The sequence below is a fragment of the Onychostruthus taczanowskii genome, unplaced genomic scaffold (genome assembly GCF_017590055.1).
Source record: "Onychostruthus taczanowskii isolate IOZ18803 unplaced genomic scaffold, ASM1759005v1 scaffold5, whole genome shotgun sequence".
NCBI lineage: Eukaryota > Metazoa > Chordata > Aves > Passeriformes > Passeridae > Onychostruthus > Onychostruthus taczanowskii.
Genome location: NW_024502568.1, coordinates 8,935,183 through 8,948,874, shown reverse-complemented (window position 1 = coordinate 8,948,874; position 13,692 = coordinate 8,935,183). Strand labels below are relative to the sequence as shown.

The window sequence follows — 13,692 nt, the reverse complement described above, 5'->3', positions numbered from 1 at the left end:
CAGAAAGAGTTTCTGAAGTTTCTGAAGTTCACCAAATCATAGCAGTTTTCTAGCAAAGATGCTTCATCTCTACTGAAGCCCTTTGTCCTGCACATTCTTCTGTCTTCCCAGTGAAGGCCACATTCACACAACAGGGCTCTGTCTCTATTGTAAAAGTCATATAAGCTCCTGACTTCATGACATTCATGCAGGAGAGAGTCCAAGTTTTTCAGCTCCAAGGTTCAGGGGTGGCTCCTGTTCTCTGAAGAACAGTTTTAAGCCTTCCTCTCTAGGAATGGTCCAAGCCAAAACATTCTGCCATGTCCCTCAGTGACTTAGGGAAGACTTCCCTAAACCAATGGATATTCCACCCAGGCTGACTTTTCAGATGGAGGGAGAACTCAGCTGCTGCTTCTGTTTCTGCAGGTCCCTTGGAACACGTTCACTTATCTCTGCCCTTCGTCACCACGAAGAACAAGGAGATCAACGCCACAGCAGTGCTGTGGCCAAGCCAAGTGGGAACACTGACTTACGTCTGGTGGTTTGGAAACAACACAGAGGTTTGTATTCCTGAGGGACTGAGGTCAAAATAACCCTGGAGGAGCTCTCTGACAGAAGAGGGAGGGAGAGAGGGATCTGGGAATGCTTCTGTGTAGTCACATATGCAAGAAAATTACAAACCAAATTCAGGGATACTAATGGGCCTTGGAGGTACTGACATGGAAATGTAAGTAGTGCTTTGTGTTTGTGACTGTGACTTAGCTGTAGGCTTTATTGCTATTTCATGCAAGCTGTCAATAGCTTTCTTCCTTAATTCCATCCAAGGTGAACATAGTTAACCAATATCTGGAAGAGTTTCTATTGTTTCTCTTCACCCTCCTTTCTTCAGTAACAACAAGAAAATAAAAAGTAGGGCATTGGAAGATTCTTTTTAGGAAAACAATCTTTCAATCTGAAGCTGTTTTTATATCTGGAACTGACCTATGCTGAGCCCCAGCACCCTGTGCTAAACCACATGTGCAAAAGGACCTTATTATCATGTGCTATGGGTGGATAAAATGGTTCCCAACACACCTCCCTGCCCCAGGGCTCTGCTCAGATATGAGAGTATCACCCATCACATTCTGCTGCCTTTGTGCTTGCAGTCTTGGTAAATCTGCACAGACATTAGAACTGTTACTTCACATATAATTGTGGCTAAAGTACCCAAAAACCCTAATTAGTTTCTGAGGGGAGAGGTTGTCATGGATTTTGTAGAGCCAAGAGGGACCTTCATAATCACACATTGTTCTCTTCTGCATAATGCAGATTGTAGAGTTTGATCAGTACCTTCTGTTTTATTTAACTTTTTCTGACTAGGGCAGGACCTGACTTGTTGTTGTTTTGCATTAACACTTTTCCTCAGATGATGGAAAATTAACTGCTTCTCCTTCTGACCATCTCCTCCAACTATTTCCCCGCAGCTAATTATTCTGAGTTTGAACTCATGCACCGTGTTTGTAGTCTGAATTTATCTAGTCTGGGATTCAAGCTGTTGGATCTTGTTATGCCTTTTTGTGTAGATTAAAGAATTCCCTGTACTATCAGCAATCATCTCCCCCTAGAGGTACTTACAGGCTGTGTTTGTCACCTTTTAACCTTCCCTCTGATCTCCTAAGCTCCTAAGTGATCAGGGTTGGTCTAATTCTGTTCTCATTGAAGTGTGAGTTTTACTATAGACTACAATGGCAACAGTTTGACTTAATACTGGGTGCTTTGAAGATCTCACCCAGAGTTCATTAACAAGTGAAAAGAGAAGTTAAGACAGAGTCTGCTGGAGGACACAACTCATTGATGAGCTTGTTCACAGCTGAAGGGATCTCTGTCCTCTCAAGCATCAGCAAGTAAAAAAAAAAAACGGTGTGTCTGCATCTAAGGATAACATGGGACAGCAAATGTGAAATCTTAATTTGGCTGGTTCTGTGACAACCCCCTTGAGTCACCTTAAATAAAGCACTTACAGTAGATTCAGGAAAGGAGAGTGCTACCTGAACAGTGTGTGTTGCAAGCCTTTATATCAGGATCTGGGCCTCTCTGGGGAGTGAGCAAAGGTGGGCATTTAACATGGGATCCAGAACAACCAACATGCCAAGTGGAAAGGAAGCACTGGAATCTTACATAGCTCCTATGGGAATTATAGGTACCTTACTCTGAGCTTCAGGAGGACATCCCTGTCTGGGATTTGTGTGCCCTCCCTAGGAAATTAGCTGCCATCTCACAGGGCCCCTCCTGAGTCTGAAATTTACAATCTGGAACTAACTCTCAAACCATCCCAAAAGGTTAGAGAGCCAAACTCATTTTTGCTTTTCCTTTTCCAGCCAAATTAACTGAATTTTTCCTTGTATAATGTGTTTGCAGCCACTGATCACATTGGAAGGGAGCATCACATTCACATTTTCTGTGGAAGGGATGAACACCATCACTGTTCAGGTCTCAGCAGGAAACACCATTCTTCAGGACACAAAGACTATTGCAGTGTATGGTGAGTTCTTTCCTTTTTATTTCATAAAGGATTCTCCATAGTCAACATTTAGAGAGCCAAGTTAGCTGGCAGCAACAAGAGGTCTTTATTCCAGAATGCTTTGAGTAAGATTATAAATTGAACTCCAGTGTTACCAGTCCAGTGTAGTATCTCTGAAGTCCACTGATTGACATCAGTGCAGAGTGACACAATTGCAGAACATTGATCTCCTTCCCAGAGCCCTCTGCATGTGCTCCATCACTTCTTTGTTCATCCTACATGATTGTCAAAATGTTAGTTTGTTTTGTAAGCTGGTTTTCCCCCTTCTTGGCCAGCAGAGGCCTCTTAACTCACACAAAAGCTGCTCAGCTTGAAAGATAAATCAATGCTGTGTGCTGCAGTTCTGCACAGAAATCTGTACTGATTTGACATTGTTCTCATGTGTCAGAAGCAGTTAGGGCACACAAATGCCATATAGTGTAGATGGAGCCTAAAACCCACTGGGAGTCCCAGTTTTAGCTGATAGTGATCAATGTGGGCAGCTCTGTTAACAGCAACAGACATTGGGTACATTTTCCAAGGCTAGTCCTCTCCCCATATTTATCCCTGTTCCCTTCCAATTAAGATCTCTAAGGTTTGGGGCACATCTGTGAGAGTCCAATCACAGCTTCCTGCAGAGGGTGTGCCTGCTCCAGAAGTCAAATTGAAGGTAACATTTCATTTACATTCCCAACACAGCTCCCTTTGCAGTGCTATTCATCCACTCAAGTAAGGACTGATCACTTTTTCAGTTCCAAGGCACTCCAGTGATGAATCTCCCAGATCCTTCACATCTCTCACTGAATCTCTCAGGTGCACTGCTGGATTCCCCTCACAGTCTCTGCACCATCTGCAAGCTGATTAAGCAAAACATGAGCTGCACCAGGTTTCACAAGGTTCTGCCCCCTCATTTGGCATTAAGGCATTTCAGTCTTGACTCACCACTCTGTCATTGTGTCTGCAGAGAAATTTCAGTCCCTGAGGTTATCGTTCTCTCCAAACCTTGATGACTACAACCCAGATATCCCAGAGTGGAGAAGGGACATCAGCAAAGTAGTCAAGAGAGCTCTGGTGGAGGTAAGCTGTGTGCATAGCCTGTGTTACAAGGGTTCTGGTTCCGGATTTGTTCCTTCATTAGGACTGGATCTGATGTTCTCTCAAGGTGTCTCTTTGTTTCCACCACCCAGAAATGGAGAACTGACAGTGTTTGAGGCCAGCATCCTAAATTTTAGACTGGTAAATTATCTCATCCTATGACAATCTGGTGCCCAGAGTCAGCCTTCAGTGTGAAGCAACACTGTTCTAATGGAATTGCAAATATGCTGTAGAAAACTTGTGAGACCAAAAACTAAACAATTTTTACTACACAGAAGAGCACAACAGCAAGTACTTTGAGTCTTTTATATAGCATGAGTCTCACAGGGCAGGATTGGATGCTGGTTTTTTTCTGAAGTTCTTTCTTTAACTATGGAACACAATGTCACAAAAATATTCTAGTGTAGCTGAAGATTTGCATTTGAAATTGAGGAGGTAAGAGCTAGAAGAGATATCTGGTTTCTCAGCTCAGTAGAAAAACAGTGCAAGGAATTGCTTGAAATAATATTTCTGCTTTTTTAAAAATAAAGGTTCTCCAGTTTTGGAAGGACAAAAGGCTTGTCAATGTTATTAGCAAGCTTAAGTGTTATCTGTGGTATCATCTGTGCAAAAACTCTAGAAAAACTGTACTAATCAGGTGCATAAACCTGTCTGGATTGTTTCTGAGGTTTTTTTTCTGGAATTTTGTTGAAAGACATGAGGAAAAAAAGAGCATTTTTCTGGGGCTTAATCTTCTGATGTATTTATATCTGTATCAAGTATTCAAGGATGCATTTATCTTCAGGATGAATTTTCAGAATATAAACATCTCAATTAAGCAAAACCAAGCCATAAAAAAAGAAGAATTGTAAAACCACAGTACCAAGGCTACATTCCAAAAGCAGAGCAGTGAAAACACAGAGTCTTTTTGTTATTTGATTGAAAAAATAAAAATTGATAGCTAATTATCCATCTTTATATAGCTAAATGATTCACCTTAAACAAGCCTTTGTTAGCAGTTCCTGTAAAAATTAAAGATAAACCCAGTAGATTTCTACAGCAATTAAGTAAAAGGTATAAAAATGAGTCAAATAACTAAATAATTCAATAGGAAATTATAGGTGTGCTATAGAATTTTTATGAACTTTTATTAAAGTATTATATTCTTATTACAGAATATCATCAGACCAGGATAAAATTCTGCCTAGAAAATTATAGTTCTGTACTAAAATCTGATCTTCACTCTGAGTAGGGATAATTTCATACTATCACAAAATATCCTATTTCTTGTTTTGATCATAATTATTTGCTTGCATCATTGATTTTCTGATTACTGTCTCCCACTTCTGAAAAAAAAATCTCCCAGCCTCTGAAAATTAAGGCAATACTGTGTCTTTCTTGACACCTTACAGCAACCTGTTAGGCAAGCACAAATAATGTAATCCCTGGCTTCACAGAATACTCATAGAGACTATAAGAAACATTTATGTATTTAGAAGGATTTTTCTAAATCCACTTTACAAAACAAAGCAAAATTAAAAACAGGAACAAAGACACATGTTTTTCCTTGGTGTGTGGTGGAGGGGACTCCACAGGGTTTCCCCAGACTGTCAGCAGTCACGCTCGGGTTATCCACAGGACAGGCTCAGAAAATGGTGATTTATGATCAGTTTTGCTGACCCTTTGTCCTGCATCCACCATTTACTCCAATGAGCAGCTCTTCCATGTCTTTGCTCCTGTGCTACCATGGAGAAGAATTCCTGAGATTTAGGTCCAGTTAATGTCTTAGAGGCTTCCAAGTCCTTACTGCAAGGGAATCTCTGTGGTGCATGTATGATCTGTCCTTGTATCTGCAGGCACTTTTTTTCTACCTCTTTAAAAGTGGCCAACTAAATTCAGCACTTGAAAACTTCAGGTTAAATCAAACCCTTGAGATTTAAGTGCCTTTGGTGGATAATTCACAACAGAAAGGCAATGGAGGAAGATTCATTACATTATGTTTCTCCTTCCTTTGGCTAACAAAACTTCCTGAGGGCCAGAGTAGGTCCTTTTCTGGATAATAACTCAGCAATCTGATTTTGTAGCATCAGCTGAAACATGAGATTGGAGATGACCCTGGTAGTAATGCCTTTAGGGTACTTTTTTTTTCTGAATTTTGTCTAATGTGTCAAAATTAGGGATATTAAAGTCCTAACTTAAAAATTTCAGCCAATGAGACATACGAGATACACCCTACACAATGAAAGTACTGTGATGCCTTAACAAAGAAGCTCTCAGCACTCAGTGCCATTTATACTGTTTCTGTCTCCATTATTTCTCTGTATCAGGCTACAGGTATTTCCAGCAAGCATGTTCTGGTTGCAGTGCTCCCTGGCCTGCCCACGACTGCTGAACTCTTCATTTTACCATATCAAGATGCCAGAGGAGAAAAAAAAAGAACAGCATCAAACCCAGAGCAGGTATCGTGTCCATTACTTGGAGAAATGTGTGTGTATGCATTTCTGTGTCTGTGTGTGTGTATGAGATATATATATCTGTATGTATATGGGATTTGTGTATGGTTAGAACTGATAATTATGGTAGGAATGCATCTGATTCAGTGGGGTACATATTACACATTACATCCTCTTCAGGGTTTTTTTTATGCTTCTGATTTTTGGGGGGGTTGGTTGGTTTGGGCAGTTTTTTGATTTTTCATTCCCCAGCATTGGAAACAGGCTTTGGAGCTGCCTTTAGGAGTTTAGATGCCCATTTGTGTTCCCTTAGAAGTCCTGTTTACTACATGGAAGTAGGAAGAAAGAAGGAAGGATTTGGGGGATTAGTTCCTGCCAACAGGAACTGTGGAGTAGCTTCATGAAGCAATGTTTATGACACTGTCAAGAATTCAGAAAGCACTGAAGGACAGAGCTGGGTGGTAAACCTGGGCAGTTCATTAGTTTAAGGCACAGGGATTGGATTGGAGAATCTGTCTGCCTTCTTCATGGTGCTGGAAGTGGGGCTGAGCCAGTGTGGATTGTTTTCTGTCTGAGCAGCTGAAATAGGTTATGATGACTGAAGGACTCTGTCTCTCTGCAGACCCAAAAGGTCCTGCCAACCAGATGGGCCTAGCAGGTTTGTAATTAAAAGATAAAACACTGTGCTGGGCAAAAATCCTGAAACGACATAGAATTATAGAATTGTTAAGGTTGGAAAACACCTCTAATGCCATCAAGTTCAATGGATAACTTAGCACTGCCATGTGCACCACTAAACTATGTCCTCTTGTCCCATAGCTCCTTTGCTGTCTCTCAGCTTAGTAGCTCAGATTCCAGGGGCAAGGATAACTTTGGCCCTGAGGGAAGCACCACTGTACCTCTGCCTCCCATACTCCATGTCCATGGCTCAAGCCATGTTGACTTAGGTGTGAGCCTCACACCTCCAGGTCACCCATATTCTGAAGCTCTCCCTTGCTCAGCATTTCTGGCTGTCATCTTTTCTTTTGACAAATGACCTTCTTAAATTTTCACCACCCATGTAACAAACAAAAAATGTGGAGATTTACTGCTCTGCAAAATCTTTCCTTCCTTTTCTCCTTCATTTCCTCTTCTCCTCACTTCCTTCATAAATTGGTAAGGAAGCCAGTCCATAAACTTTCAAGTTTGCATCTGATCCAGCTCCCTTCCAGCACTCAGCAGCTTACTCTCTCTCCCTCTTTTTATGCCTGTCTTCTTCTCTCCTGTAAAAACAGAGTCTTTGTGACTGTGGAGAAAGGAACCCCTGGCAGTGCTCTCACAACCCTTTTTATGGACAAGAAGAAATGTCATTTTCAGTGCCACTCCATCAACAGCTCTGGCATCCTGCAGGGTCCAAATGGTAACCTTTGGAGGAAAGAGAAACTATTTGCCATTTGCAGCCAGCTCTTTTCTTTGAAAAAAACGCAGGATGGTCAGAATGTTTTTCTTTCTCATCTGTGGGTGCTGCATTCTTCTTCTAGTAACTCCAGTAGAAAATGGTGGAGTATTCTGTGAGAACTGCCCAAGGGCCAAAAAGGGAGTCTCTGCCCTCTGCTCTGAAGCATATTCTGATCCTGCTCCTGTTTTGTCATCTCTTTTGCCTGTGATCCTTCACTATGCCTTGCCCAAAGTGTCTTGGAGCTCATTCCACAGCCTCTCCTCGTGCTTGAAGTTGCTGGAATGAGTATTGGGAGCAGATGTTTTTCATGGCTACAGCTTAAGAAACTTAAGTTGCTTCTGAGGTACTTCTAATGTATTTGCTCTTTTCTGGTAGGAATAGAAGTCTGTTTTGTAATCATGGGCAAGGAATAAAGTATTCAAAGGCACGTATGCGAGCTTGCCAGTTTGCAGGTGCAGACCCAAAGGAGTTGGAGTTCTGAATTATGTTTTCTAATTTAGAAGAGAAACTTCCAAGTGTGAAGGGAATAGTTTACACAAGTACTCAATGGAAAAAGGTTCCTTAAGGAAGCACTTCATTACAGAGGTTCCTTCCTTCATCACCTGAGCTAGACCACTGCTCTGTCGTGAGTAACCGTGAGGGGTGTATGTGGTTTCATGGACTTTCACATTTACCAGTAAATCTCGTTCATATTTAATAACCATGGGAGGCTCACATTTTGCTGTTTCCCCTTGAGGTGGATTAAGCTGTTCTGTTTTTATCTGATACATACTCATTTTGCTTTGTAAACATGCTTTTAGGTCCCTCTGTCTAGCCACATGTCTCTAGGTACATAATTCCCATTGACTTCAGAGGTACTTAGATGTCCACTATGCTTTGACAGTCTAGGTCTTGGTTTACCATTTATCAAAGTCAGTAATACTCCTTTGTGTCACTCATGTTTTATAAGTCTGAACACAGTAGGCCAGTAGTAGTGGGACTGCAGTAGTTCCCCTCTTGACAAATGCACATTTCCATGCAGTTTTCCATGAGGATAGTGCATTTGTGTTTCATGCTCTCTCTGAGACTGTGGTCAGATGGTAAATGCCATTTTCTTCCTCACTTGATGTATCACTTTCATACAATTGTCCCAAATTCTTTTTTAATTTGTACATAGAATCAATTATTTTCATATCTGTTTGCATTTAGAAATGGGAACTCTGCATTCCTAATATTTTCCACTGGAGACTAAAGTACCTTTAAAAAGTTTGACTGCTGTTGACAGCAAAAAAAACCCCTGCTACATGTGAGTCTGGGGAAGGTTTCTCAATGTGCAACATAGGACAACTCCACCTAATACATAAATACAAAAAAAGTGCTTGATCCACTCCTCTTTCTGTAGTCAGTTGTTCTTCACAGTTTCCTAAACAATCAAAAGGCTTTTTCATCCTGCAGAATCCCAAAACACATTTGTAAAATCTTGTATTTATGACAGGAATATTGTGTATTTTTTCCCTTCTTTTTCTTTTTTAATTGGGTCATTTGATTGATCTGCTTCATTTAACAGTAGCTGAGGTCAGACTACCACTCTGTTTAAAAATGTAGAAATAATTGGCAGCTGTCAAACACTGGTCTTTGATTTGCATGCTATGACTGAAATATCCCAAACAACACTGAAATATCCCAAATCTTGCAAAAACAGCCACCCAGAATTGCCACTGGCCACTTGGGCTGGAATGCAGTTGTTTCACCATCTTTATGGATGGGGTTGGTGAATTTGATGATTACAAAATTCAGATCTGCTAAATCTCAAACTAGCACAAATTTCTTTCTCTTCAGTGAAAGGCAAATCTCCAATAGTAATATTTCAAGAAATTGAGTTATTTTTATCACAAATACAGTTCAAAATTAATTTTCAGTAGGAAAATATTGTAATTAAAATTCAGTAGAGGGCATTTATGATTATTTATTTCAGTGTATGGTTTTACTCTGTAGAAGGATTCTGAGGGGTTATCTTTTTATGTATGCATTTCACAAATTATCTTCTTTCCATGTTGTTTCCTAGTGGGGGCTTTTTCTCAAACATAACAAATGCATTTTCTTTTAGTAAAATGAAATGCAACCAGAAGGTATATGATAATTCTGAAGTGATGTTTTCATATCAAGTAAAGGTTTCAGTGTTATCCTGAATTTCTCTTTAGTTCTCCATTTGGGTGCTTTTCACTGGCTTATTCAAAATTACTGTAAAACAATGCAAAACAGGGGTAGGAACAAATAGTTAATGACATTTGAGGCCATTAATCTCTTCTCTGAGAAGAGCTTTCAGCAATATAGCACGATGGAGACTTTGGCAAATGGTAACATCAGCTGGTTGGTAGCCAACTGTACTCAATTTGTTGCAGCTGTGGCCAGTATCTGTATCCAGCTAAAAAGATGGGAAATGACATGGATGACTGATTATCAAATGGGCAGTGATGAACTGCAAAGATTAAATACCTCTTGTGAATTTAAAATCATTGAGAGTGGCATTCAGGAAGGCTGTAAGGATATACCTCCTGGGATTCTCTCCTTAAAGCAGATTTGGTTTTACATCTGCTTCTTTGCAGCTGATGGAGCTTCTATCTTATTTTAGAGTTTGGGGTTTTCTTTTGCCCACCCTGCTAAGCTTTAGTGTTTCAGTGTATTTGCTTTCAGTACTTTTCTTTCCTCTAATGTATTTCGGGTGTGCCCATCACCAAAATATTTTTAGCAACAAGATCATGACAGTGAATGCCTTCAAATCTTACAGAAAATTGTGCCAATCAGTCCTGGAAATTAAATTCCAGGAAGAGGTTGATATATGGGGCAAATCATCTGATGTGTACTAGGAGAGATTTTTTTAACATCTGTGCCTTTGAATGAAGATCAAGTCTTAGGGTGGTACTTAGGGGAGGTTGGACCAGCATTAAGAAGTAGAGGCAGATAAGGAGAGAATGGAATAATGTGAACCAAAACACCTTGTACCAGGGGCTTTTTTCTTTAGCCAGCTTTTCTTAATAGCTGCTTGTGTGCTGTAGGAGAGGCTGTGTAAATCTTTTGTCTTAATACCTTTGAGTTAACTCCTGCCACGTGACTATCAGCCCTCTCTCCCTCGTCTTTTGCTCAGAGTATAGAGCAGCCCTTGATTCTCAAGACTGTTTTTCGTTGCCTTTGTTCATCAAAAGTGGATCCTGGTTTTTGTGTCCAGGTCTCTGGGTTCATATCTGCTGTTCCATTCATGTCCCAGAGTAACCACAAGGAATATCCTCTGCCTCATGCTCTCACAGCGTCCCTGGGTACTCCCAGCAGCTTGAATTTAGCATCTTTCATTAAAGATCTGCAGAAATTCCTGCTGGAGCCAGGAAGTCAGTGACTGTGCTCTTTTCAGTGCTAAGGAAAGCAAGCTTTAGAGGCCCCATGTGAAGTGTCCAAGGTTATCCAGGGCAAGTGGCACAGTTTAAAGTAATCCACATTGGCCCTGACTCCCACTTCACTTTCCCAATGTTGGTTCAAGTTTCTTCCTACTAAATCAATGTGCCTAATTCTTTCCTTAGTTGTTTATTGATTTGCTCAATGAATTGAATAGAAGTGTAGCACTCATCAGTTGAGATCTTTACACAGTATCTATAAAATTATCAAGATTCTTAGCTAGTGCATACTGGCACAGTTGAATCACATTCAATTAGTCTAAAATAATTTACACCAGGGGTTTCAAAAGTCAATAAAGGTATGGGAAAATGCCCTTCTCAGTGATAATTCTGCTTCTTGGTTCACATGGTTCTTTTAGAGTCCTAAATCTGACAAAATGCTAAGAGCAGCCAAATTAATTTTTGTTTTGTTCCATTTTTAAATTGGAATATCTTTTTTTTTCATTCGCAAATTGTCTGTTATTATTATTCATTATGTGTCCTTTGATGAAAAATGATACATGAAGAATAGTTCCTATTACTGAATTATTTTTGCACATCATGCTTAATTCTGCAAATGAAGCAGATAAAGTCAATGAGGCTCAGTTAAGGACCAAAACTAATTTTGAAAGCTAATTATTTTCACAAGAGAGACTCTTGAAGACTATAAATTAAGAGGTTGCTATTCTAAGAAGTTTCATCTTCAGCTAAGTTAGTTGCATCTCCAGGAGGGAGAGATGAAGAGGGGGAGGCCTGAGGCCAACGTGTTCCCCAGATGAAGGTCTGGCTGTTCAACTGGAGTTGCATTGCTATTTTTGAAACAAGTCAAAGTGCTTTGATGTTTCCTTTTCTGCTTTTTAAACCAAAATGCGTCCATGGTGTCAATTTGAGTGCAGAAATAAAGGGAAGCACAAACTCCAAAATGTTCACCATTAAAACCTTTTTATTACCTCAACAACTGAGATCAGCCTTTGTGTGGAAATGTAATTCAGAGACACTATATTAATGCTGCAAACAAGTCAAGTCAGAACCACTCCTAGATTAAAGTCTGATAACTGAGCTAGAAATAGGCTTGAAGGCAGAGGAGTCTGTTCTCCAATCTCAAAGCAAATGTCCTGACTGACCTCTCAGTGATCCCCTTGGGACCATTGAGGACCACAAACATTTCCAGGTCCAGCTTTGGAGGGCAGTGTCCAATCCCAATGTGAATTTGGCCCTTGAGGCTTATGCAAGCTGATCACTGACCTCAAATACTGGCTTTTGTAAGCCATTATGTATGGTTTCTATTTCAGATAATTTTTAGGAGTACAGAAATGCATTTTCACTCTGTATGTCTGCTTTGAAGAGAATCTTGTTTTCCAGATAAAGGAAAATGAAAATATTGTACCAAACAAACAAGAAAACAAGCAAACATTGTAAAAACACGTCTAAATGCATCTGTTCTTCCCTCAGACGTGTGTGTCAGGAATCTCCAGAGCTGCCTGAGGAAGGCAGATGTCTGATTCTCACTAGAATTTCTGGCATTTTTGAAGATCTTAGGCTGTTACTCACTTTTTTCACTTGTTCAGATTCCATAAAGACCAAGGCAAAAAAAAAAAAGCCACTGGGAGAACATGTAATTAATCAAGCCAAGGAAATATGCTTTATACTCTGCACAGAATGAACAGTGTTGCTGCCAGTTTTGTCACTTTGTGTGTAGTCCTGGAACAGTTACGGCTGTTTCAAGCTTCTGAGACACTGATGGTCTCAGGCAAAAATTATTTTAGTCTGAGATGAATTTGTACATGATATTATACAATGAAGTCCTCATTCATAATAAAGTAAGAAAGCAATACAGTAATAATAAATTTAGATTGTGATTCTTTATTTCTGTCTTCCTTTTCCTTATTACTTTACCCTTACTTCCTCTCCTTCCTGTTTTTCCTTTCCCTTGGCCCTCCAGAGAGGAATACCTGTTGATGTTTCTCTCACACACCTGGCCTGCTGAGAGGCAGCCACAGCACCTCTCAGTTTTGCCTCTTCACTCAGTGCCCCACGAGCCCTCAGGCAGTCCAGGGGAGATCTCACTGCCCCTTCAAGTCTCCAGTGCCCAACCAGATCTCCTGTACTTTCTCATGCTGACTTTCTCCAGATTCTCCCATACTTCCATTTTTTTCGCCCAGATCCTTGAGGAAGCCATTCTCCAGTGCCCCATACAATGTTTGTAGCTGCAGACTCAGTTACATACCACAGTAAGCCTCTGCTTGTGTAGAAGGCATCATGTCTGCTTTTTACCTCTGCTCTTTCCCTGCCATTTTGTGCAGGTATCACAATGTGTTGAAGAGGAATGACACACAGTGTGGTTTTCTCCTTTCTTTAGTTTACTGTCTCATTGGTTTTTGTTTGTTTGTTTGTTTGTTTGGGGGTTTTTTGTGGGTTTTGTTTTGGTTTGGTTTTTTTTTTTTTCCTTTTTTTTTTTTTTTTTTTTTTTTTGGGGGTTTTTTTGTTTTTTTTTTTTTTTTTGGGGTTTTTTTGGGGTTTTTTTTTTGTTTTGTTTTTTTTTGTTTTTTTTTTTTTTTGTTTTCTTTGTTTTTTTGGGGTTTTTTTTGTTTTTTTTGTTTTTTTCCCCAGAGGCTCAGCTGCCCCAGCAGCCTCAGGATCTCAGAGCAGAAAGGAAAATTCCTGTAGGGTTATGGAGGAGAGCTGTTAGGTTTTATGTAGGACTGGATACAGCCAGGATGGTACTTTTCCCATTAATGTACCTGGTTTACACCATATCAATCTGCATCTGTTGCTCTAGTTTTGGAGATTGAAAACTTTTTATAG

General features: G+C 40.1%; 1 protein-coding gene across 1 annotated transcript in view; it reads left to right on the top strand.

The window, feature by feature from the left end:
- The window catches only part of LOC121341910 (VPS10 domain-containing receptor SorCS1-like), a 256,711-nt gene that overhangs the window by 234,044 nt on the left and 8,975 nt on the right, over positions 1–13,692 (top strand). The window contains exons 20-23 of the mRNA XM_041415866.1: positions 406–539; positions 2,377–2,500; positions 3,483–3,595; positions 5,920–6,051. Of these exons, the coding sequence (XP_041271800.1) occupies positions 406–539; positions 2,377–2,500; positions 3,483–3,595; positions 5,920–6,051 (503 nt within the window). The remainder of the gene's footprint in view (positions 1–405; positions 540–2,376; positions 2,501–3,482; positions 3,596–5,919; positions 6,052–13,692) is intronic.